The sequence below is a fragment of the Cydia amplana genome, chromosome 23, assembly GCF_948474715.1.
Source record: "Cydia amplana chromosome 23, ilCydAmpl1.1, whole genome shotgun sequence".
NCBI lineage: Eukaryota > Metazoa > Arthropoda > Insecta > Lepidoptera > Tortricidae > Cydia > Cydia amplana.
In genome coordinates, this window is record NC_086091.1 from 10665790 (window position 1) to 10689433 (window position 23644).

A 23644-nucleotide genomic window follows, 5' to 3' on the forward strand; every position below is an offset into this window, starting at 1 on the left:
CGTAGCCAAATGGCAAAAAACGGAACCCTTATAGATTCGTCATGTCTGTCTGTTTTCTAAACTGAATAGTTTGCGCGAGAGACACTTCCAAAGTGGTAAAATGTGTGCCCCCCCCACTGTAACTTCTAAAATAAGAGAATGATAAAACTAAAAAAAATATATGATGTACATTACCATGTAAACTTCCACCGAAAATTGGTTTGAACGAGATCTAGTAAGTAGTTTTTTTTTATACGTCATAAATTGCCTAAATACGGAACCCTTCATGGGCGAGTCCGACTCGCACTTGGCCGCTTTTTAAATCTCTGAATGCCGTTCGCCCTAACCGCATACAGCCACGGAGTTTAAGGTCCGCGCTCAGCGAAATAAGTCGCGTTCTAAATTCAAATTGCGTTGGGAATATAACTTTCTAATATAACGTACAAGTTATTTTGTATGAAGAGAAGGTATTATGGGATGTTACAAATTCGAGTTTTTAACACTGTTAATCCCGATTTTAATTTTTGAAAAAAATATATGTTAAACATTATTAAATTCTACATGAAATATGTAAATTTGATAACTGTCGCTATCTCGCATGTATTTTTTTTATTTTTCTAAAAAATTTCATCTAAATTTTTTACTATTATTTTAAGAGATAATTCAATATTAATTTATTCAGAAAGCGACCTTAATTGTATATACAACATACCCAAATTACAAAGAAATCGGATTAGTACTTTGGCTGTAATAAAATAAAAATGATTTTTCTTTTTTTGCATTTTTTTTTAAATCTGAAGCATTTCAGGCTTAATATTTGGTGAAAGCACTACATATACATAGGTTAATAATCCAGTAAAAGGAAATTGTTTTTTTCGCTAAGGGCAGTTTGGCCATGCTTACCCGGCTATACCCTTTGCTCTGGCGTGTGAGTGAGCGTCTTTGCGGACTAGGTCCGGCGGCCAAAAGGTTACAGGATGAAATTAGACGAAAATCAAAGAAGAACCGGGGACGCTTCGTAACTTGGTTAATAAATTCAGAATAATCCGTTAGATGGCGCTGTACCAGCGGGAAACTAGCTAACGATGGTTGTACATAGATTGTACTAGTTCTGTAGGAGATTAATTTGCTTTTGGGAATCGTATTCCCATCCCACTTCTGATGTTAGAAATTTTTGAAAGCGACGTCCTTTTTGATGCTCGCTGATATTTGACGAAAATATAGTTTGTTAAAGTACTGTCTCATTTCAAACATAGACAGAGAGAATCATACTATCTTTGTCTTACACCAGTACTAGTACCCGAAAGAAAAGGAGTATAGTTTTTTTTTGTTCTTATTTACTGACGATTTGGTTTGACCAACTATATATAGTTTTTGTCCTTTTCGACGATTTTAATATACAGGATGTAATTTTAATCACCGTTCATATTTTAGGTCATACTGAACAACTTTTATTATGGGGCCAATGCCGATATCGCGAAAAAAAACCTTTGGTATAGTTTTTGCAAAACTTACTCTGTTTGATTAAATTCTCTTTTTCCGCTGAAAGGTTATCTGAAAGACGTCGCTTTAGAGCGATAAAACCGCCTGTTGTCTTCTTCTATCTTTGATATACAATACAATACAATACAAATCCTTTATTGCACAACCTCAGAATAAATGTACATGGAAACACAAATAATACATGAACACAGAGGTAAACAACAGGCGGTCTTATCGCTAAAGAGCGATCTCTTCCAGAGAACCTTTAGGTAGTGGAGAAATGAAAAATGATATAATTAGGAGGTGCAAAAAAACTAAATTTAAACTAGAAAGAATACCTTTAAATTTTAATTCTACAACAATAATACAATACATAATATATTATAATATAATATATTATTTTACGAATAAAAATTAGACGAATATCATACCTGCTTATCAAGAGAACCAGGGACGCTTCGTCGCTTGGTCAATTAATTCAGAATAATCCGTTAGATACTAGTTCTGTTTGAGAAATTGAAGGCTTTTTAGGGTTCCGTACCCAAAGGGTAAAAAACGGGACCCTATTACTAAGACTTCGCTGTCCGTCCGTCCGTCCGTCAGTCACCAGGCTGTATCTCATGAACCGCGATAGCTAGACAGTTGAAATTTTCACAAATGATGTAGGTATCTCTGTTGCCGCTATAACAACAAATACTAAAAATAAAATAAAATAAATATTTAAGGGGGGCTCCCATACAACAAACACGATTTTTTTGCTTTATTTTTTGATGGTGCGGAACCCTCCGTGCGCGAGTTGGACTCGCACTTGGCCGGTTTTTATTTATTTTATTTTTATCCGTTAGATGGCGCTGTACCAGCGAGAAACTAGCGAACGATGGTTGTGCACAGATTGCACTATTCCTATAGGAGTTCCCTTTATTTCAATTCAAACTTCTTTTAATTTAAAACTTTAAGACCCCTTGGGGCTTAAATAATTTTTGAGAGCGTCGTCCTTTCTGATGATCGCTAAAGTTGGCGTAACGTCATCGATTTTTGACCCCCCCCTAAAATCATCCAAAAATCATGTTTAAAATGACCCCGTTTCCTCCTACGTCATGCTACCATCATTACCAGACCCCCCCCCCATTTGAAATGACGTAATTTATGAATAGCCCCTAACGGCAGGCGTGGCTCCGCGATTTGGTCGCGTCGCTACAAGTACCTACAAGTACATGCGGCCTACACCAATTTTGGTGTCTAGCCATAGTAGTTGCCGCGCACCGCTACGGAACGGACGTTTACTCGCGCTTGCGCCACCTAGCGGTCATATCTGTCGTAGACGCGTTTTGTTAGAGAGTGTTTAAATATCGTGACTGTATTACTTTTGCATGCTGGGTAGGTCATAAGAATCTAGTCATAGTTATAGGTAGTAGGTATTCAATATTTCTATGCCTATTCAGGCAGGATGTGCTGTTCAAAAAAACCGGCCATGTGCGAGTCGGACTCGCGCACGGAGGGTTCCGCACCATCAACAAAAAATAGAGCAAAACAAGCAAAAAAACGGTCACCCATCCAAATACTGACCCCGCCCGACGTTGCTTAACTTCGGTCAAAAATCACGTTTGTTGTATGGGAGCCCCACTTAAATCTTTTTCTACTCCAGCACTTAAATGTGTTGATTGAAAGAGGTATATTTTCATTTACAATAATAACTCTTTTTTTTTTTAATATTTTTTTTTTTAAATAATAACTCTTTTTTTAATAATAACTCTTTTTTTTAATAATAACTTTTTTTTTTTTTTGCTGCAGCTGTCATAGAAAAAGTAATGTATGCAACAGCTCATAATTGGTTCTTAAACTTCGACCCTTGCATTTTAAGAACCCTTATTATATCACTGTTGCATAAACTACTATTATTTTATTCTGTTTTTAGTATTTGTTGTTATAGCGGCAACAGAAATACATCATCTGTGAAAAATTCAACTGTCTAGCTATCACGGTTCTTGAGATACAGCCTGGTGACAGACGGACGGACGGACAGCGGAGTCTTAGTAATAGGGTCCCGTTTTTACCCTTTGGGTACGGAACCCTAAAAAATGTTTTTTACATCTTTATTGTACCACATTCAAGAAATAAATAAATGATTAGTGAATCTTCTGTACCTAGTACTATTATTTTTTCTGTGTCTATGGTATAGTTCATTTTAGCGAACATCTAAATGGATAGAGACAAACCAAAGAAAGTCTGCAGCGCAATAATTTGACATCGAATTAAAAAACTACATATGGCAATGTTTTTAAGCAGTCAGTAAACGTCATGCACTATGGTATGTGTTTGTCAAAATCGTTTAAATATTCATTGTGTTTTGTGATGAACGGAATAAACATGGTGAAACCTTACAAAACCGGCGTGCGGGAGTTACTTTTCCGCATGACGAATAATTTTACATTTGTAAAAAGTCAGCACGAGGCGATTCAAGCTGAAAAACGACAATGTTTACAAAATTTGGAGTTGATGACGGGTAAGCGGAATGAAACATCTTAATACTTCACCATATGTAGGTACATATGGTGAAGTATTAAGATAGATAATATAATATTGGTTTAGACAAAGGTTTCACAGCAAATTGAACACACCTAATAGGTATAGGCATACTTATGAACTTCCTCTAACATTTCGAGAAACTCATTGGTACTAGCCGGGTTTTGAGCTCGAACCCACAACCTCCATGCTTATGCTCACGGCATGGGTACCTACTAGTTAAAGCTAAAATTAATTTTTAATATATGTTTATTGTTTTAATGGTTTATTTCGTTTTTCCGAAAACTTTAGTTCGCAAATTGCGGGCAATTTCTCTGTCAATCTAATTACGCCTTAATGGGAGTAAAAGAGAAAGATGCTCGCATATTGAGAACTTCGGTGTTCGCGGTAGGCCCTCTGTACCTATTTACCGCCGTCGCGGATATTACAAAAGCTTATTAATTTTGATGAAGCCAAATGTCACATTCTCCCAATATTATTTATCAATATTAGTATATGTCTACATATTAATAGTGACATCTATTGTTGGAATGAAATTTATTTTACCATAAAAATTAAGCTGTGCATACAGCTTAATTTTTTCATAGACGGTAAATATGGTAGAAATTTCACAAGTATCAAGACTATTTAATCCATTTTCTGTGGTGTTGTCGCATACTGATTTTTAAAAACTACTTTTAATCTAGCGCTGCAGACTTTCTTTGGTTTGTCTCTACCCGCCTACAAAAATAGTTAGATTAGGTCAGAACATAATAGTTAAGTTTTGAGTATAATAACTATAATAAGTGTCATTAGTACGATCTGAATTCGCACATAGTTCGCCAGTTTCCCGCCGTTACAGCGACATCTAGCGTTGGATTTGGAATTAAAAATATTTTTGTAGAAGTGAAATTTTGGAAGCGGACTATTTTGTATTTCGAATAGTCGAACCCTTACAACTTAAGTGACGAATTCGGAATTTTTTGAAATTGCGAAAATAGGGTATTTGACTGTATTTAATAGTAGTTTATGCAACCGTTGTTTAAGAGGGGTCAAAAAAGGCGAGTGGCGTGAGTAACAATTTGAAGCGAAGCCGAAAATTGATAATAATGACGCCACGAGTATTTTTTGACTCAGTTAAATAACGTTGCATACAATACTATTTCTACGACCAAACACTTACTTTGAAATACAATTGTACATTTAACAAATATTTTTAATTCAAGAAGTAGCAAAAATGGAGGGTACGGGCGGGAAAAGAATGAATGAATGAATGCAATAAAATAAAAACATGTCTATGGTTCACTTATTTGTCAGAGATGACATTTAAAATAAGGTTGGCAACTGTATTTCATTCAATATTTTTAAGTGGTCATTACACGAAGTATCGTAAAATCGCCAAAAAGATACTGCGTGTATGCACAAATTCTTTTTTGGGGAATAGACTAAAGACTTGACAACAATAAGGTAGGGTTTTAAAGGTGTGTGCACGACCCTTTAAATGACAAATAAAAGTACGGGAGTAGAAAAAATACATTATTTTACACCGTGCATGAAATAAAGCACCAGAAGATTAATAGAGAAACGTAGACAGCAGTTATTTTTAGACACAATTTCTATTTTAAAACCCGTATACAACTATAAAGAGCAGGTTATTTAATTGTGACGTCACATGCTAGTGTTTCATATAAATTCCATAGTAACAAAATCGTTTTGACAGTTCGAAAAAAAAAAGAAACTGATTTGACTAGTAGTCAAATACCCTATACTATAGTATGACGTCTCTAGCGACATAGTATAAAACAAAGTCGCTTCCCGCTGTCTGTCTGTCCCTATGTATGCTTAGATCTTTAAAATTACACAACGGATTTTGATGCGGTTTTTTTTAACAGATAGAGTGATTCAAGAGGAAGTTTATGTATGATTTGTTAACCCGTGCGAAGCCGGGGCGGGTCGCTATTAGTAACCTATAAAAAGCGAGCATTCTAAAGGAAGTCGCTATCAAAAAATACTTTTCATCAAAGAACGCCTTCTAGTTTTAATCAATTAACAGATATTAAGAAATTGGTGACACAATAGGTACAATCTGTGTCTACACATCGTTCCCTAGTTACCCGCCGTTACAGCGACATCTAGCGTGGCATTTGAACAACAGCGACATCTAGCGTGTCATTTGGACAACAACGCCCACAAGTTCCATAGACAACTTGCCAATCGCTAACGCTCCGTAGCGAACGAAACGCAACTGTCACTGTCACACTAATATGCATGAGAGCTTAAGATCGGTTTTCCTAGGATAGCGGTGCCGTCATATAGCGGCCGTCTCCATAAAGTTCGGTTTTCCTAGGATAGCGGTGCCGTCATATAGCGGCCGTCTCCATACTAAATAATACGGCTAAATATGGATGTCGTAGTATTTGTATGGAGACGGCCGCTATATGACGGCACCGCTATCGGAGGAAACCAAAGCTTTACAGACTAGCGTTTTTTAGTTAACCCTTCGTATGTCTAAGCACTGATCAGTGCGAATAAATTTAAACCTATTGTAATTAAACAATGGATTTAAATTTATGCGCACTGAACAGTGCTTAGACATACGAAGGGTTAATACTAGTTTAAATCGTGTCGTGTCGTTTAGTTTTAATCGTGTGTCGATAGATGGCAGTAAATTTACTGTGACTACAAAATGTACTATGACAATAGCCCTCTATACTATCAATTCTCTTTGATTTCAGTGATCGACTGCGGTTTCCACAAGCTGCCCTACTTCGACCCGTCGATCGGCGTCGAGAGTCTGTCGGTTTGTCCGTTGTCGCGCGACAATGCGCGACAACGCGCCGGACGCGCGGGACGGACGCAGAGGGGAAAGTGTTATAGGTAGGTAAATATGTATATACAGACATATAATCACGCCTATTTCCCGGAGGGGTAGGCAGAGACCACGGATTTCCACTGACCCTGACATACCTCTTTCGCTTCCGTAAAGCTTTGGATTCCTCCGAAAACGGTGCCGTCATATTACGGCCGCTATATAGCGTTGACTGACGTCACTAGAACGTTGTCTATGTAAACAAGATGGCGCGGTTTCCTAGACGGCGTTACGTTACGTTGATTGTCAACGTAACGTAAGATGACGGCCGTCACGACCTTGTCGATAGTTTCGTGAACGTTTTATTAGATAGCGGTGACGCCATTTTGAATAAATGACACGAGATTTGAATAAATGATTCCGTACTAGGATTATTTTCCTCTTCTGATGATATTTCATCCTCCAAGTAAATTATAGATGATCAAGCAAATCTTGTCAGTAGGAAAAGGCGCGAAATTCAAATTTTCTATGGGACGTTATCCCATCGCGCCTACATTTTTCAAATTTGCCGCTTTGACCTTGGTGGCTGACGGTGTGTTATGACGCCGTGGTACTTTCCTCATGTCGCCACCGTAAAGACGGCCGTCTTTTGCTGCCGCTATATGACGGCCGTCATATGACGGCACCGTTTTCGGAGGAATCCAAAGCTTTACTTTAATAACATTCCTCATACACGCTCGCCGGTTTAGGGTGCTCCTGGCCTGGCCTTTCTTCAGGATTTCCCCGATCTGACCAGAGAAAGGTCTGCCCCTTCCAACTCTCGCTTCTACCACAAAACAGATACAGTACAGAAATCAATCTACATACAAAGTGCGCTCGAGCAACGCACACATAGACACTGCTCACGGACACGATATCTCGGACCGGTTGGGACCAGTGCGAGCGCGAGTGTCAACCGCTTGAGACACGCGTCTGTGAACTTTTTTGTGCAATAATGGAGAAACAAAAAAAAAGTTCTTATAACTGTTCAGTGGACGGTTGTTTAAATTCAACATTAAATGGTGAATTGTCGTTTTTAGGGTTCCGTAGCCAAATGGCAAAAAACGGAACCCTTATAGATTCGTCATGTCTGTCTGTCTGTCTGTCTGTCTGTCCGTCTGTCCGTCTGTCCGTCCGTATGTCACAGCCACTTTTCTCCGAAACTATAAGAACTATACTGTTGAAACTTGGTAAGTAGATGTATTCTGTGAACCGCATTAAGATTTTCACACAAATATAGAAAAAAAAAAAACAATAAATTTTTGGGGTTCCCCATACTTCGAACTGAAACTCAAACATTTTTTTTTCATCAAACCCATACGTGTGGGGTATCTATGGATAGGTCTTCAAAAATGATATTGAGGTTCCTAATATCATTTTTTTCTAAACTGAATAGTTTGCGCGAGAGACACTTCCAAAGTGGTAAAATGTGTGTCCCCCCCCCTGTAACTTCTAAAATAAGAGAATGATAAAACTAAAAAAAAATATATGATGTACATTACCATGTAAACTTCCACCGAAAATTGGTTTGAACGAGATCTAGTAAGTAGTTTTTTTTAATACGTCATAAATCGCCTAAATACGGAACCCTTCATGGGCGAGTCCGACTCGCACTTGGCCGCTTTTTAAATATGTATAAGTATAATTATCAAAGCTAAAGGGAAATATTTTGAAGATAATACATCGTTTTAGTTAAATGCAGTTTTGATTTTTATTGGCATTCTCTAAACGTGTAAGAAAAATATTCGTAGTAATTTTTTAAATATTTTTAGGCTATCCTGTGTCTACAATTTACCCTACATTAGTTTTGTTTCGTTTCAGGCTATACACAGAGGCGGAATTTGACAAACTACCCGCGAGTGTACCGCCGGAAATATCCAGGAGTGACCTGTCTTCTGTACTATTGCAACTTAAAGCTCTTGGTATACATAATTTACTCAGGTATACAACAATACTAACAATAGTACCTATATAATATTTAAAACTTTCGCGTTTTGAAGACATATTAATTAACTCACATTTATAGACGGGTCTAACCCGAAAACCCGGCCCGGCGGTCGCGTTAGACCCGTCTATAAATGTGAGTTAATAATAAGTACCTACCAGGGATGTTGCGAACATCCGCATCCGCATCCGCAACCGCGGAACTTCCGCATTATTTTCAACATCCGCATCCGCATAAAATCGATGCGGAGCTTATGCGGATGCGGATGTCGAACAAGTCGGTACAGGAAAATCTTAGCGGCGGCGTAAGTGCTAGGTAATTTCGGCATTACCTATAACGAAATCGTCTAGATCCAGAAAAGTCGGCCAAGTTACTGTTTATTAAATATAACGCACCTATATTCTTGCTTAAATACTAAACGGTTCATTTTTTTTAAATAAAAAAGTACTAAAAATGTAACATTTGACGTTTTCTAAGTACCTAATCTTGACATCCGCATCCGCATCTGCATCCGCGGATGTCAATAAATCTGCATCCGCAACATCCCTGGTACCTACCTATCATACCTAGGGCAGTAAATTTACCTCCGACGTTTCGAGGACGGCGTTGTCCCCGTGGTCTCGGAGAAGACTGGACCTTAATTGGAGTAAAAGAGAAAGATGCCCGCAATTTGCGAACTTCGGTGTTCGAAGGCCCTTTGGTACAGATGTACTGAATATTTATTTTCCATCGTATTTTCACGGAAACGCACGAACGTGCCTTGCTATTTCAGTCAGTCTCGGCACAAAAAGTACTGAGGTTGACTGAAGTAGCATGACAAATACAAACGTCTCCGAGAAAATACGATGGAAAACAATTGAAGGGATGTTTACAAAAACAACATAACTGACTACACTGGTTGACACCTGAAACGATTAACAATGTTCTTAAAAAAGTGTCAACCGCTCTAAGCAGTTATGTTGTTTTTGTAAACATCCCTTCAATTATGCACTACATCTGTACCACTATATGGATTGAATTTATTTGCATTAGATTGTATGATTTTTAACCTTAACTCCTTGTTTTAAGGTTCACTTTTCCAACGCCGCCGCCAGCTAAAAGTCTCCTCTCCGGCCTAGAAACACTATACGCTTTAAAGGCAATAGACAAAGATGGTAACCTGACACATTTGCTAGGAGACAATATGGCGGAGTTACCATTAAGACCCATGTGTGCTAAGATGCTGTGTAACAGCGGTAAGTTACCCACTGTAACAGCGGTAAGTTACAAAAGCAATAGACAAAGATGGAAACCTGACACCTTTGCTAGGAGATAATATGGCGGAGTTACCGTTAAGACCCATGTGTGCTAAGATGCTGTGTAATAGCGGTAAGTTACCCACTGTAACAGCGGTAAGTTACAAAAGCAATAGACAAAGATGGTAACCCGACTCCTTCGCTAGGAGGCAATATGGCGGAGTTACCGTTAAGACCCATGTGTGCTAAGATGCTGTGTAACAGCGGTAAGTTACCCACCAAGGACCGGAAAACCCCTCTTTACGCTTAATCCTATCCATTCGGTAACCCAATCAATTCGGTAACCGTATCATTCGGTAACCCTATCATACTGTTACCTGATTGTAACGGTAAGCTTATTGAAACGGTAACCTTAACCTTTAACCGAGTTAATCTCAAAACCCCATCGCGTTAGGGTTTTTGTTAGGGGTTTTTAACCGGTTTTTATTCAGTTATGGTAACCTTTATTATCTTATTGCTTATTGGTTTGCTACATTCGTATTTAGTGATGTGCCGTCAGTCAAATACCTACTAAAAGAAAAAGTTAATTTATTAATAGAACTAATAGTTTATTTTGTTATTTTTGTATTTTTTTTTAATTTTGCATATTTTAATGTTTTTGTTTATTTTAATGTTTTTGTTTATTTTACTTATTTTGTCTATTTTTTTATTTTGTTTATTTTACTTATTTCATTTATTTTATTTGTCATTAATTTTGATTATTTTGTTTATTTTTTTTATTTTTTATTTTATGTATTTGATTTACTTTATTTACTTTATTTACTTTATTTACTTTATTTACTTTATTTACTTTATTTACTTTATTTACTTTATTTACTTTATTTACTTTATTTACTTTATTTACTTTATTTACTTTATTTACTTTATTTACTTTATTTACTTTATTTACTTTATTTACTTTATTTACTTTATTTACTTTATTTACTTTATTTACTTTATTTACTTTATTTACTTTATTTACTTTATTTACTTTATTTACTTTATTTACTTTATTTACTTTATTTACTTTATTTACTTTATTTACTTTATTTACTTTATTTACTTTATTTACTTTATTTACTTTATTTACTTTATTTACTTTATTTACTTTATTTACTTTATTTACTTTATTTATTTATTTTATTTATTTTATTTATTTTATTTATTTTATTTATTTTATTTATTTTATTTTATTTATTTATTTTGTTTATTTTATTTATTTTATTTATTTTGTTTATTTTATTTATTTTGTTTATTTTATTTATCTTATTTATTTTATTAGGATAAAGTTCATTTATTTAACTTAAAAGGTAATAATAAAAAAACATTACAACTAACTATGAAATCTATAAATTAAAAATTTAAAACCTAAACTAAAATTAAAATAAACCTACTTAAAAATTAAACTAATACTTATAATATTATATAAAAACTAAAATGCAATACTAATAAAATAGATGTAAATAATATAATTTATTTGTTTTTTTTTTTTATTTCATTTATTTTATCTATTTTATTTGTTTTATTTATTTTAGAAACTTACAAAATTAAAAGTAGTAGAGTTGCACCAAGAAAAGTCTGCAGCAGATTTGATAGGCCACGCAGTGTAAGTGTTATTTATACGTCATAATTTCATAGAAGTTTGACGTTTAAAATGACACTTGCACTGCGTGGGCTATCAAAATCGCTGCAGACTTTTCACGGTCTGACTCTAGTATGTAACTACAAAAGTTAAATTAATTCAGAATAACATTCTAATTGAATAAAACGTTATTTAGTATAATCCTACATCTGGAATAAATATTCCGTTTTGTCTTTTTCATTTAAAATAAAAGTGTCATGATTTATTCACTTTCTATTTATTCTAAAATAACGAGTGCAAGAATTATTCTTATTCAAATCGATTGGAATAAGAATGAAATTTCTGTTTTTATTCTTATTCAAGTTATTTTTTGCCCAACTCTGCTCTAGATTACTCTCGTGTTGTTGAAGGTGACTATTGAACAAAATCTGCAAAATATCTTTCATGTATGAAGTCAATTATTTGCACTTCCTAGTACCTAATAACATGAAGATAATAAATATACCTACACAGGCGAAGCAACATGCGTATTTAAATCGAAACGCTGCGCTCCGCTGGCACGCGCTACAACGCAAGTGCACCGAATGTTTAAAGGTCGTGGTATTTTCTATTGTATTAGGATATTTAGGATTAAGCAGAATGCGGTGAGAGTCATAGTGACAACAATAAAGCCTTATTATTGTACTACACTACAGTATTGTTATCAGTACTCTGCCGTGTCATGACTAATTGATGTAATTGTAGATACATGAGTTAGTGGTAACAAGGTTAAATGGCATTTATTTGGTCATATTATACGTCATATTATATGTAGTACAATGTATATAGATAGTAAAATGAATTTCACCCCTCTTTTCAATGGTCGGATTGATTTGAATTTTTTGAAGCCTTCGAAACGGTGATGATAATTTTATAATGAAGCTACATAGAAAGTAAACTGCGAAATTATAATTATGATGGTTCAATGTATATTTCTTTGCGTATTAAGTATGTATTTTGTTTATTATTCCTACCAGCCTTGAGGTCTTACGTATGCTATCTCTTTCACACCTACGGAAAGTGAATGAGATAGTAAATTACTGCAGGTAAGAAAAGAGTCCTACGCTTATCACTATAATTAAATAGATTTGCAGAAAGTTGCAGGCGTGTTTGCACTTGAGACCGTCATTCATTACTCATTGGCAATAACAATAGGATTAAGTCGTGGCGTGGTGAATTCTTTGTCAGCATTTGCTAAACACGTGCGGCAAGCGTTGTGTCAAACGATATACCTGTTAATTTCCGTCTAAATAATAAATGCAAATTTTAAATATCAGAAGAGCTTTTAAAAACACCATAAGTCTTGGTAGTAACTCGGATACTGAAACCACATACTATAGTTCGTTTTTTTTTTAGCATTAGAAATAAGGTAATAGTACATTATTGCAGAGGCCGGGAAAGGGCAATTCGTGGATGAGTTTCGATTTTGTCGGACGACGCGAAGCGGAGTCCGACAAAGAAGACGAATCCACGAATTGCTATTCCTGCCGAGGCATATATAGTGCTTTTCTCCAAACATGCGAGGAAATAAGGTAAAATAATAATTATTTAAGCAGCAAGCATCACTCAAATCGAACCTTCACATCAAAAATGTCAAAAACAATTTCCCTCTAAAATATTTTTTTTTTAAGTTAAGGGCACAAACTTATTCTGCCATTCAGTACCATTCAATATAATTGTGCAATATAGTTGGTCAAACCAATTTGTCAGTCAGTAAGAACCAGGAAAACTATACCCATCCTTTTCTTTTGGGTGCTAGTACTAGTGTAAGACAAAGATAGTATGATTCTCTCTGTCTCTGTTTATGTACACGGATGAGATCCTTAAAAAAATATAAAAATAATCTTTGATTTTATTAAGCAGTATTTGCACGATCATACACGAGCACAACGGTCTTGTAAGAACGAGACAAGTAAGGTCGTTTATCTTACTATCTCACTCTATCCTATAGTTTGAAATGATAGCTGATCGGGTCGTGTAGACGCGGCTCGCGGCTATAATAATTGGCTGTTTGCGTTTTTTATTTTTAAAAAGTAAAAAACACTACAGTAATAAGTCATTACTGTAGTGTTTTTTTCATTCCCGTCCGCTAGAACAGGACAGCGATAGTTTGATTTTTTTAAATTAGAGTTTGACAATAACGTAGAACTTCCCGTACTATTTTTGCTACAATAAGGTGAACATTTCCGAGCATATTGGAGAAAACAATCTTGATGTCTCTTTTAATTGAAAAGCACATTTTAAAAATAAGTTACGGTAAATATGTAACAATTATGAATCTAATACGATCTTTTATAGTCTTCTGCTTTCATAAGTAATAGTTATGGTTTTTAAAAAGTGTTTTTCAATTAAAAGACATGTCAAAATCGCTTACCTTCTTTCAAGTTCTTTCTAATGCTAAAAAAAAACGAATTATAAACATAATTCGAAAACAGAAAAAAATCATGAGTATTTTCCCCATTTGTTCCTGCCCAACGTGATCGCCGCGATACATGAGGCGGGGACATATGGGAATGATTTAACTGAAGCGCCTATTCCCATCTGTGCCCGGCGGGGAGAAATAGGAATACACCATATCAAGCCATTCCTTATCCTACCTTTAGAAACATCTTTTTTAGGGTTCCGTACCCAAAGGGTATAAACGGGACCCTATTACTAAGACTCCTCTATCCGTCTGTCTGTCACCAGGCTGTATCTCATGAACCGTGATAGCTAGGCAGTTGAAATTTTCACAAATAATTAATTTCTGTTGCTGCTATTACAACAAATACTAAAAACAGCATATAATAAATATCTAAGTGGGGCTCCCATACAACAAACGTGATTTATTTACTGGTTTTTGCGTAATGGTGCGGAACCCTTCCTGCGCGAGTCAGACTCGCACTTGGCCGGTTTTTTATTTTTTACATTAATTTAGGCACAGTGAGCCATTGAAGAGTTTCGCTATCCACCATCCGTTCAGAGCAGCTGAATTGTACCTGATGATTTAGTTATCACATTAAAATAAATACGGGTATCGTCCAATACCAAGACTATGCGGCAGTAAATTAAATTTGTAAGATTTTATTGCATAAAATCAGGTATAAATTAGTCAAGAAACATAATAGTTTCTTGTCTAATTTACTTCTATCTATACGTAACGCCTATACGGCACCCATACTACATGTTTAATCCAGGAATATTATTTAGAATATAAAATCATGATTATATTTATTTGATTAAGAATGAGATTATTCTTATTCAATTTTTTCACATACGAATTATTTCCGATCAAAATTATTTGAATAATTTTGACGGGAATAAAATCAACATGATTTTATTCTTAGGAATTCTTATTTAAATAATGATTTTATTCTTGAATGCCCAACACTGCTTACTAAGTATGTATGTAATGTATGTATCTATTTAATTTAATCAAAACTATTTCACCTACCAATGTTATAGATACCCAATGAATATGTATAATGAATTCTGCCCTAGTAGCACGGTCGCATTTTTATCGTTTATCACCATGCCTGTCACGTTCTAACAAGTATGTAAGTGCGAAAGTGACGGGCATAGTGATAGTCGATAAAAATGGAACCGTGCTGAGCCCCCTGGTATTAATGAAAGATTTGTAGTATTAAAATAAGTTTATAACTGCTATAGATATATATTTTCTGATCGCTGCATTAAGCGGTACAAGGTAAATTACGACTTAGCTCATACAACTCACCGCATCTGAAAACATTTTAAACTAAAGTCAATTTTTTATTCGGTAGACTAAAATGACATTTCGTAGTATGAACATCATGTGTCATTTCATTTCATACTATGAAATGTCATTTTAGTCTACCGAATAAAAAATAGACTTTAATTGCTTATCTATATATATAAATGTTATAAAATAAGCTCATAATAACTAGTACATATGTCATTTGTTAACAATGGTAAAATATCTACCACAATCCGCTAGCGCATGTATCTTTATCACAAAGTGTTTTTTTTTAAATCACTTAAGATAAATTATACCTAACTAGGTACCAGTAAAATTACTAGTTAGGTGAAAATTTTTCTTTAATTCAGTCTTTAATCTGTAGGTACATATCAAGTGTGAACCCGAAAATAAAAATAATAATCTAAGTAGCATAAAATATATCTAAATAATAGCAGATATTACTAGGATAGGATGTTGTTTACTTGCAACCCCTTTTCTAAAAATTTCTTAACTAGAATTGACAAAAACAATAGGAACACACAGGTATAAAGATAAACAAAGGAATGGCCGCGCTGCGCCGCGGCTGTCGCTCTAAAAATAATACTGTAATCGCTCACTTGTTTTCAATTTTAGCTTAAGGACTCAAAGTGCAATATTGTTTGAATTGACAATAAGCGAAGTTACCGGCAAAAAAACTTGTTTGTGCTGGAGGCTTCATAGACCGCCCATGCCAACCACGGTTATTCAATAATAAGTTGAATTTAAGTCTGCGTAAAGTTTACAATCGTTTGAACTGGTTCAAAACCTTATTATGAGGTAACAGCATAGACGGGGTTTTTATTTCGGTTACCGGTAACAGGGGTTAACTCGATCTGATACGGTTACCGAATCAAAGTGTTACCTTATCAGACGGTTACCGTTATGGTAGGGGTTTTTATAACCACTTCTAAAATAACCCTATGAAAAACCCCGGTTAAGGTAACCGGTTCCGGTCCCTGTTACCCACTGTAACAGCGGTTAGTTACAAAAGCAATAGACAAAGATGGTAACCTGACACCTTCGCTAGGAGACAATATGGCGGAGTTACCATTAAGACCCATGTGTGCTAAGATGCTGTGTAATAGCGGTAAGTTACCCACTGTAACAGCGGTAAGTTAAAAAAGCAATAGACAAAGATGGTAACCTGACTCCTTCGCTAGGAGACAATATGGCGGAGTTACCATTAAGACCCATGTGTGCTAAGATGCTGTGTAATAGCGGTAAGTTACCCACTGTAACAGCGGTAAGTTAAAAAAGCAATAGACAAAGATGGTAACCTGACTCCTTCGCTAGGAGACAATATGGCGGAGTTACCATTATGACCCATGTGTGCTAAGATGCTGTGTAATAGCGGTAAGTTACCCACTGTAACAGCGGTAAGTTAAAAAAGCGGCCAAGTGCGAGTCGGACTCGCCCATGAAGGGTTCCGTATTTAGGCGATTTATGACGTATAAAAAAAAACTACTTACTAGATCTTGTTCAAACCAATTTTCGGTGGAAGTTTACATGGTAATGTACATCATATATTTTTTTTAGTTTTATCATTCTCTTATTTTAGAAGTTACAGGGGGGGGGACACACATTTTACCACTTTGGAAGTGTCTCTCGGGCAAACTATTCAGTTTAGAAAAAAATGATATTAGGAACCTCAATATCATTTTTGAAGACCTATCCATAGATACCCCACACGTATGGGTTTGATGAAAAAAAAATTTTTGAGTTTCAGTTCGAAGTATAGGGAACCCCAAAAATTTATTGTTTTTTTTCTATTTTTGTGTGAAAATCTTAATGCGGTTCACAGAATACATCTACTTACCAAGTTTCAACAGTATAGTTCTTATAGTTTCGGAGAAAAGTGGCTGTGACATACGGACGGACAGACAGACGGACAGACGGACAGACAGACAGACAGACATGACGAATCTATAAGGGTTCCGTTTTTTGCCATTTGGCTACGGAACCCTAAAAAGCAATAGACAAAGATGGTAACCTGACTCCTTCGCTAGGAGACAATATGGCGGAGTTACCATTAAGACCCATGTGTACTAAGATGCTGTGTAATAGCGGTAAGTTACCCACTGTAACAGAAGTTAGTTACAAAAGCAATAGACAAAGATGGTAACCTGACTCCTTCGCTAGGAGACAATATGGCGGAGTTACCATTAAGACCCATGTGTGCTAAAATGTTGTGTAATAGCGGTAAGTTACCCAAGACCTCTATAATATCTTATACCTTTAAACGAGCAATTCTTGTATATATATATATATATATATATATATTTGTTTATTTATTTATTTATATATATATATTTCGGGGATCTTGGAAACGGCTCTAACGATTTCGATGAAATTTGCATATGGGGGTTTTCGGGGGCAAAAATCGATCTAGCTAGGTCTTATCTGTGGGAAAACGTGCATTTTTGGGTTTTTAGAAATGAAATATTAAAACATATTAATCCGGGTCACTCCAGTGGTCACTCACATTAGCGAAAACGCGAAATAAAATTACTCTCCCATAGAAAATGGACCAGCCGAAATGTATGACACCGCCAATTTTTTTTTTCGCGATTTCGGGGTTGGTCCCATAGTAAAAGTTGCTCAGTATAATCCCAAAACCTCCCTGGCATTGGAATGCAGTTATTTTAGCCATCCTGTATATTTATGTATTTGTGACTGTTGGCGAGTGGTCTGCCATAGGGTCACCACCCGACCCTGCCTGTGAAGCCGCGGTCCTGGGTTCGAATCCCGGTAAGGGCATTTATTTGTGTGATGAGCACAGATATCTGTTCCTGAGTCTTGGGTGTTTTCTATGTATTTGTATATTATATATATCGTTGTCTGAGTACCCACAACGCAAGCCTTCTTGAGCTTACTGTGGGACTTGGTCAATCTGTGTAAGAATGTCCTATAATATTTAATTTAATTCAATTTAATTAATTAATTATACACTACATACTATAAAACAAAGTCGCTTCCTGCTGTCTGTCTGTCCCTATGTATGCTTAGATCTTTAAAACTACGCAACGGATTTTGATTCAAGAGGAAGGTTTATGTATAATTTGTTAACCCGTGCAAAGCCAGGGCGGGTCACTAGTTTAATTAATAATTTATTTTATTTGTCAACCTTTTCAGGCGAATATGGTTGCGTGGAAGAGGCACTGTCGATTGCTTGCATGCTTCAAGTTGAGGGTGTTTTTACGAAAAATACGACGGGCAAAGACAACATAGCCGCTAGGATGTCTAGAAGAAATAACTTTGAAGTGCGTATCTTTTACTGAGAGAATAAAGTGTAGTGTCATTCTTTTTTTTTTTTTTTTTTTTTTTTTTTTATTATATAATTCTATGGAACTTGCTAGCTATGTAAACGATAGATGGTAGGATCCTAATAGGGACCGTGCGCGTTGGAGGGCCTGCCACCTTGTGGCCTGAATCGGAAACATACTACATACCGTAAACCGGGGTGACTTTCAAATGCAGGGGCGACTTCGATATTTCAGTTTTTCAGCCGTTACATATTTTTATTCGGATTTTTTAGTAGTAGGTAAACAAGTATGTATAATAATCTAACTTGTTACACGAACAGTTCGAGAAAATAATGAATAATGATAATTTAGTGGCAGTTTTAAAACTATCAAAGTATCCCCAAAATTTCCTAAAGTCACCTCGTTTTACGGTACTGTACATTGCCAAAGCAAGTGCTACCATCTACCGTTCTCGTCGGTATGTTTCCTTGTGCATATTAGGTTCTGCCATCTTGTGGGCTACATCGGAAGTATAAACAATACATTTACGCCTCGCGCCAAAAATCTGACGGCTCCTGTGCTGCCGCCTATAGTTCATGCACGGGGACTATAGATATGGTATTCGCGTCCGTCCGTGAGGGACAAAACATAGGCAATGCGACACTATGATTGGTCGAATTTATTTGTTGGCTACCATAATCCATACTAAGTTACGGTGGGGAATTAAAAAAAATTGAGACTTTGACAAGGACAAACAATAGTAGCGCTTTCGCTGCTACTCCTACTGAAAAATACATAAGACTATCCCGTTCGGTCATTTCTCCCACCACTTAAAATACTAGATTCATGATATAACAAACCGCCATATTGAAATTGTCTCTGAATGATGAATTTACTAGTGATTTTTGTTCACATAGTTAGCAAGTTACATAGAATAACACTTTATAGAGAGTTATTGTCATGTTAAATTATCTAGCCACAGTACATATACCGCCATCTTTCGACAGAAGATTAAAACTTTTAGAACGCCATTTGACTTTGATTATTATTAGGTACTTAATTCATTCAATATTTTCAAAATTTTAACTCGATTTTTTTGTTGAAGTGAAACTTCTTTAGCGGCGTTGGGCACTTTTTGAACTCGAGACAGCGTAAGGCGATCACGTGACCGTAAGGGGCGTAAGGTTTAGATGGCATTTAAATCAATAAAGAAAAACTCAATGTTATTTGACATTTATGTTGCGGACTCCTTTTCAAGACTCTTTACCTATGTTCAAATAATTTGACGTTGTCATGGCAGTATGTAAATAAACATGTCGATGAAAAAGTGGTGATCTTATTTGAGAATGATGATAATATATGATAAATAAATAGAATACCTCCGCTAAACGCATGTATCGTGTTACCGGGCGTCGGTAACATAGTGAGGTGAGTTTTCACTTCTATCGGCACTCCCGGAGTGCAACCGTTGTTGCTTGTTAACCGATTTGAATTTCTGTCTCTTATTACAGGTAGCCGAAGGCGATATAATAATGTACCTTAACGTATTCGATTCGTACATGAAAGTGAAAAACTCGACACAGGACGAGAAACGATCGAAAAAGGTGTGCAGGGAATGGTGTCAAAAGATGTATGTCAACCAACGCGTCATGGAGAAGGTATGGAAAGTTATAGTCTGTCCGACGGTTTAAGAGCTAAAAGCCATAAAACTTGTTACAATGGCATTTTTATTTCAAAAGGTCTGAAGTCGTAATACGACATAGTGAGATTCGACCCAAACCGCTTCTGTTACAGCTTATAATGCACTTTATGTTTCTTTAACAAAAGGCATCATCACTTTTGCATAGGGTTGTCAAAAATGTACCTAACATCGGAATGGAGTAAAATAATACAACATAAATTATTTACTCATATATTACTTTATTAAAAATAATGTAATTATTCACTATCTGAGCTCTCAGTCACGTTAATAACGAAGCGTTGCTGATCTTGAATAATAAATGTGTTCCCGATACACTCAACATGACTAAAACATGCGGTCCATACATTATTAGCAATTTTCATCGTCTCCTCGCGAACTAATTCGACCACGTTAGAGTTTAGCTGTGGTTGCGTATTATTACGCCGTATTCTTTGTTTGAGTTCACTCCAAACCAACTCAATTGGGTTAAACTGGCAATAATAAGGCGTTATACCTACCGCGCAGAATCATCATCTTCCTCGCGTTGTCCCGGCATTTTGCCACGGCTCATGGGAGCCTGGGGTCCGCTTGGCAACTAATCCCAGTAATTGGCGTGGGCACTAGTTTTTACGAAAGCGACTGCCATCTGACCTTCCAACCCAGAGGGTAAACTAGGCCCGTATTGGGATTAGTCCGGTTTCCTCACGATGTTTTCGCCGAAAAGCGACTGGTAAATATCAAATGATATTTCGTAGAAAAGTTCCGAAAAACTCATTGGTACGCGCCGGGGTTCGAACCCGCGACCTCCGGATTGCAAGTCGCACGCTCTTACCACTAGGCCACCAGCGCTTCATTGCCTATAGCACAGAATAAATAATAGTACTAGGTACAGAAGATTCACTCTCTAACAAAACGCGTCTATAGCGACAGATATGGCCGCTAGGTGGCGCAAGCGCGAGGCGTCCGTTCCGTAGCGGTGCGCGGCAACCACTATGGCTAGACACCAACATTGGTGTGGGCCGCATGTACTTGTAGCGACGCGACGAAATCGCGGAGTGAGCCACGCCTGCCGACCGGAAATCCATGATTTATTCGAATATTTGCTAATCGATTTATTGCAATCCTTCGTTTAATCGATTTAGACGTTTTTTGAATCGCTTAATTGAATTGAATTTTCATACTACTCCTCCCATTAGTAAATTTTTTTGAGCTTGAGTTTGAATATGGAATATTACGCGAAACTCTGCGTAGGGTGCGCCACTACCATAATCAGTCACAATCGAAGGATGTACCGCAAACGAGAGAGTCGAAATTTTGTTATCTAACCTCTCTATCACTCTTGCATATTCGAGCGATAAAGAGGCAGATAGCTGAGTTTCGATTTACGCGTTTCCCGGTAGGCCCTTTGTAAACAAACCGCCTTGATGTATCAATGTCATATTTGATTGTCTGTGAAAAACTTGTCAAAAAACAGTTTAAGGCACAGTATGTGTAAGTTTCTCTATGGTTCACGATGGGCGCTAGTGCTGCGCTCTGGCGGCAGAACATTGCACTAATACCGCCTATTGTCTCCCTTTTGAAACAAATACAGTCAGCGATAAAAGCTTGTATCAAAAATGTTTTTTTTTGACAAAAACTGATTAATATTGCATTGTTTATATATTTTCAGGCCTGCGACATTAGAGACAGCTTGGAAAAACTAATAAAGAGAAAGTTTGGAATTGAAAATAAAACTTTCGAAGGACCAGACTTAGGAACAGGTGAGATTTTATTTCGTTATTTCAAGTGAAATCTGATCATTGTCAATTATAGTTACATAATAAAGTACCCACTGTAAAATACGTGGTTAAAATATTTGTGTCAAACATAAAAAATACTATAAATTAAATCAAATTATTGAAATTAAATTAATAACTTACTTAGGTAATAAAAGCGGAAAAATATATAAAAATATTAAACAGTATGTTGCAAAGGATAAATTTATTTTGAAATTCTTACTTACTATTTTTCCGCACTAGTGCGGGAATGAGCACTTACCGTGCCTATGTCGAAAGTTTAAAGGGCTATATGTACTGTAAAACGTTGTACGATACATGTTCGAATATGCAATTCGCACGTGTATTGTAAATAACTATTATCGCAAATTATAATTATTTTTCCTTTCCAGCGAAATGCCAAAGAATAATGAAATGCGTGCTATCCGGTTTCTTCCCACAAGCGGCGCATTTAAGCACAGACTCCACGTACAGAGGCGTCAGAGGCGCTACATTACACATCAGCCCGGACAGCTGTCTGTTCAGAGTGCAGCAACCGTCGTGGTGAGTGCTGTGACCATACCTGTACTTTCATACAAATCTAAGCACAGACTCCACGTACAGAGGCGTCAGAGGCGCTACATTACACATCAGCCCGGACAGCTGTCTGTTCAGAGTGCATCAGCCGTCGTGGTGAGTGCTGTGACCATACCTGTATTTTCATACAAATCTAAGCACAGACTCCACATACAGAGGCGTCAGAGGCGCTACATTACACATCAGCCCGGACAGCTGTCTGTTCAGAGTGCATCAGCCGTCGTGGTGAGTGCTGTGACCATACCTGTATTTTCATACAAATCTAAGCACAGACTCCACATACAGAGGCGTCAGAGGCGCTACATTACACATCAGCCCGGACAGCTGTCTGTTCAGAGTGCATCAGCCGTCGTGGTGAGTGCTGTGACCATACCTGTATTTTCATACAAATCTAAGCACAGACTCCACATACAGAGGCGTCAGAGGCGCTACATTACACATCAGCCCGGACAGCTGTCTGTTCAGAGTGCATCAGCCGTCGTGGTGAGTGCTGTGACCATACCTGTATTTTCATACAAATCTAAGCACAGACTCCACCACAGCAGCGGTGTCGTCTAACACTCCCCCTTTCTGGGGGTGTGAGGAGGCCATTTCTGGGCTGTGCCCATTTTGGCGGCTTCTGTCGCGGGCTGTGACGACAGCCCGGTCTGTTGGGCCAGCGTTTAAGTTGCTGGCCATCCTTCTTCTTTCTTCTTCTCCTCTGCTTGTTTGTGTTGGCCATCATGGCTTTGTGGTCATGTTGGCCAATCTGCGGCTCGGTGGTGTCCTATTCGTCCAGGCTCGGGTGCTTCAGGTCCCTGTAGAGCGTTGCGTTTCGCACTCCGCGTGGGGCTCTAACGATCGTTCTGAGGCTGAGCGACTCCTGCGCTCTGAGTTTCCGCCTGTTTTTCTCAGCCGTCCTGGCATACCAGGCAGGGGCCGCGTACGTCAGCCTCGATCGGATGTAAGTCTTGTAGATCCCCAGCTGTGTGCTGCTTCATGGT

At 37.0% G+C, this 23644-nt stretch overlaps 1 protein-coding gene across 1 annotated transcript in view; it reads left to right on the forward strand.

The window, feature by feature from the left end:
* LOC134658669 (probable ATP-dependent RNA helicase DHX35) overlaps positions 1 to 22632 on the forward strand; it is a 92312-nt gene extending 69680 nt beyond the window's left edge. Inside the window, exons 11-17 of the mRNA XM_063514323.1 lie at positions 6699 to 6840; positions 8633 to 8752; positions 9825 to 9991; positions 18520 to 18647; positions 20141 to 20287; positions 21980 to 22070; positions 22478 to 22632. Coding sequence (XP_063370393.1) covers positions 6699 to 6840; positions 8633 to 8752; positions 9825 to 9991; positions 18520 to 18647; positions 20141 to 20287; positions 21980 to 22070; positions 22478 to 22632 — 950 coding nt within the window. The remainder of the gene's footprint in view (positions 1 to 6698; positions 6841 to 8632; positions 8753 to 9824; positions 9992 to 18519; positions 18648 to 20140; positions 20288 to 21979; positions 22071 to 22477) is intronic.
* Positions 22633 to 23644: the final 1012 nt, after the last annotated feature.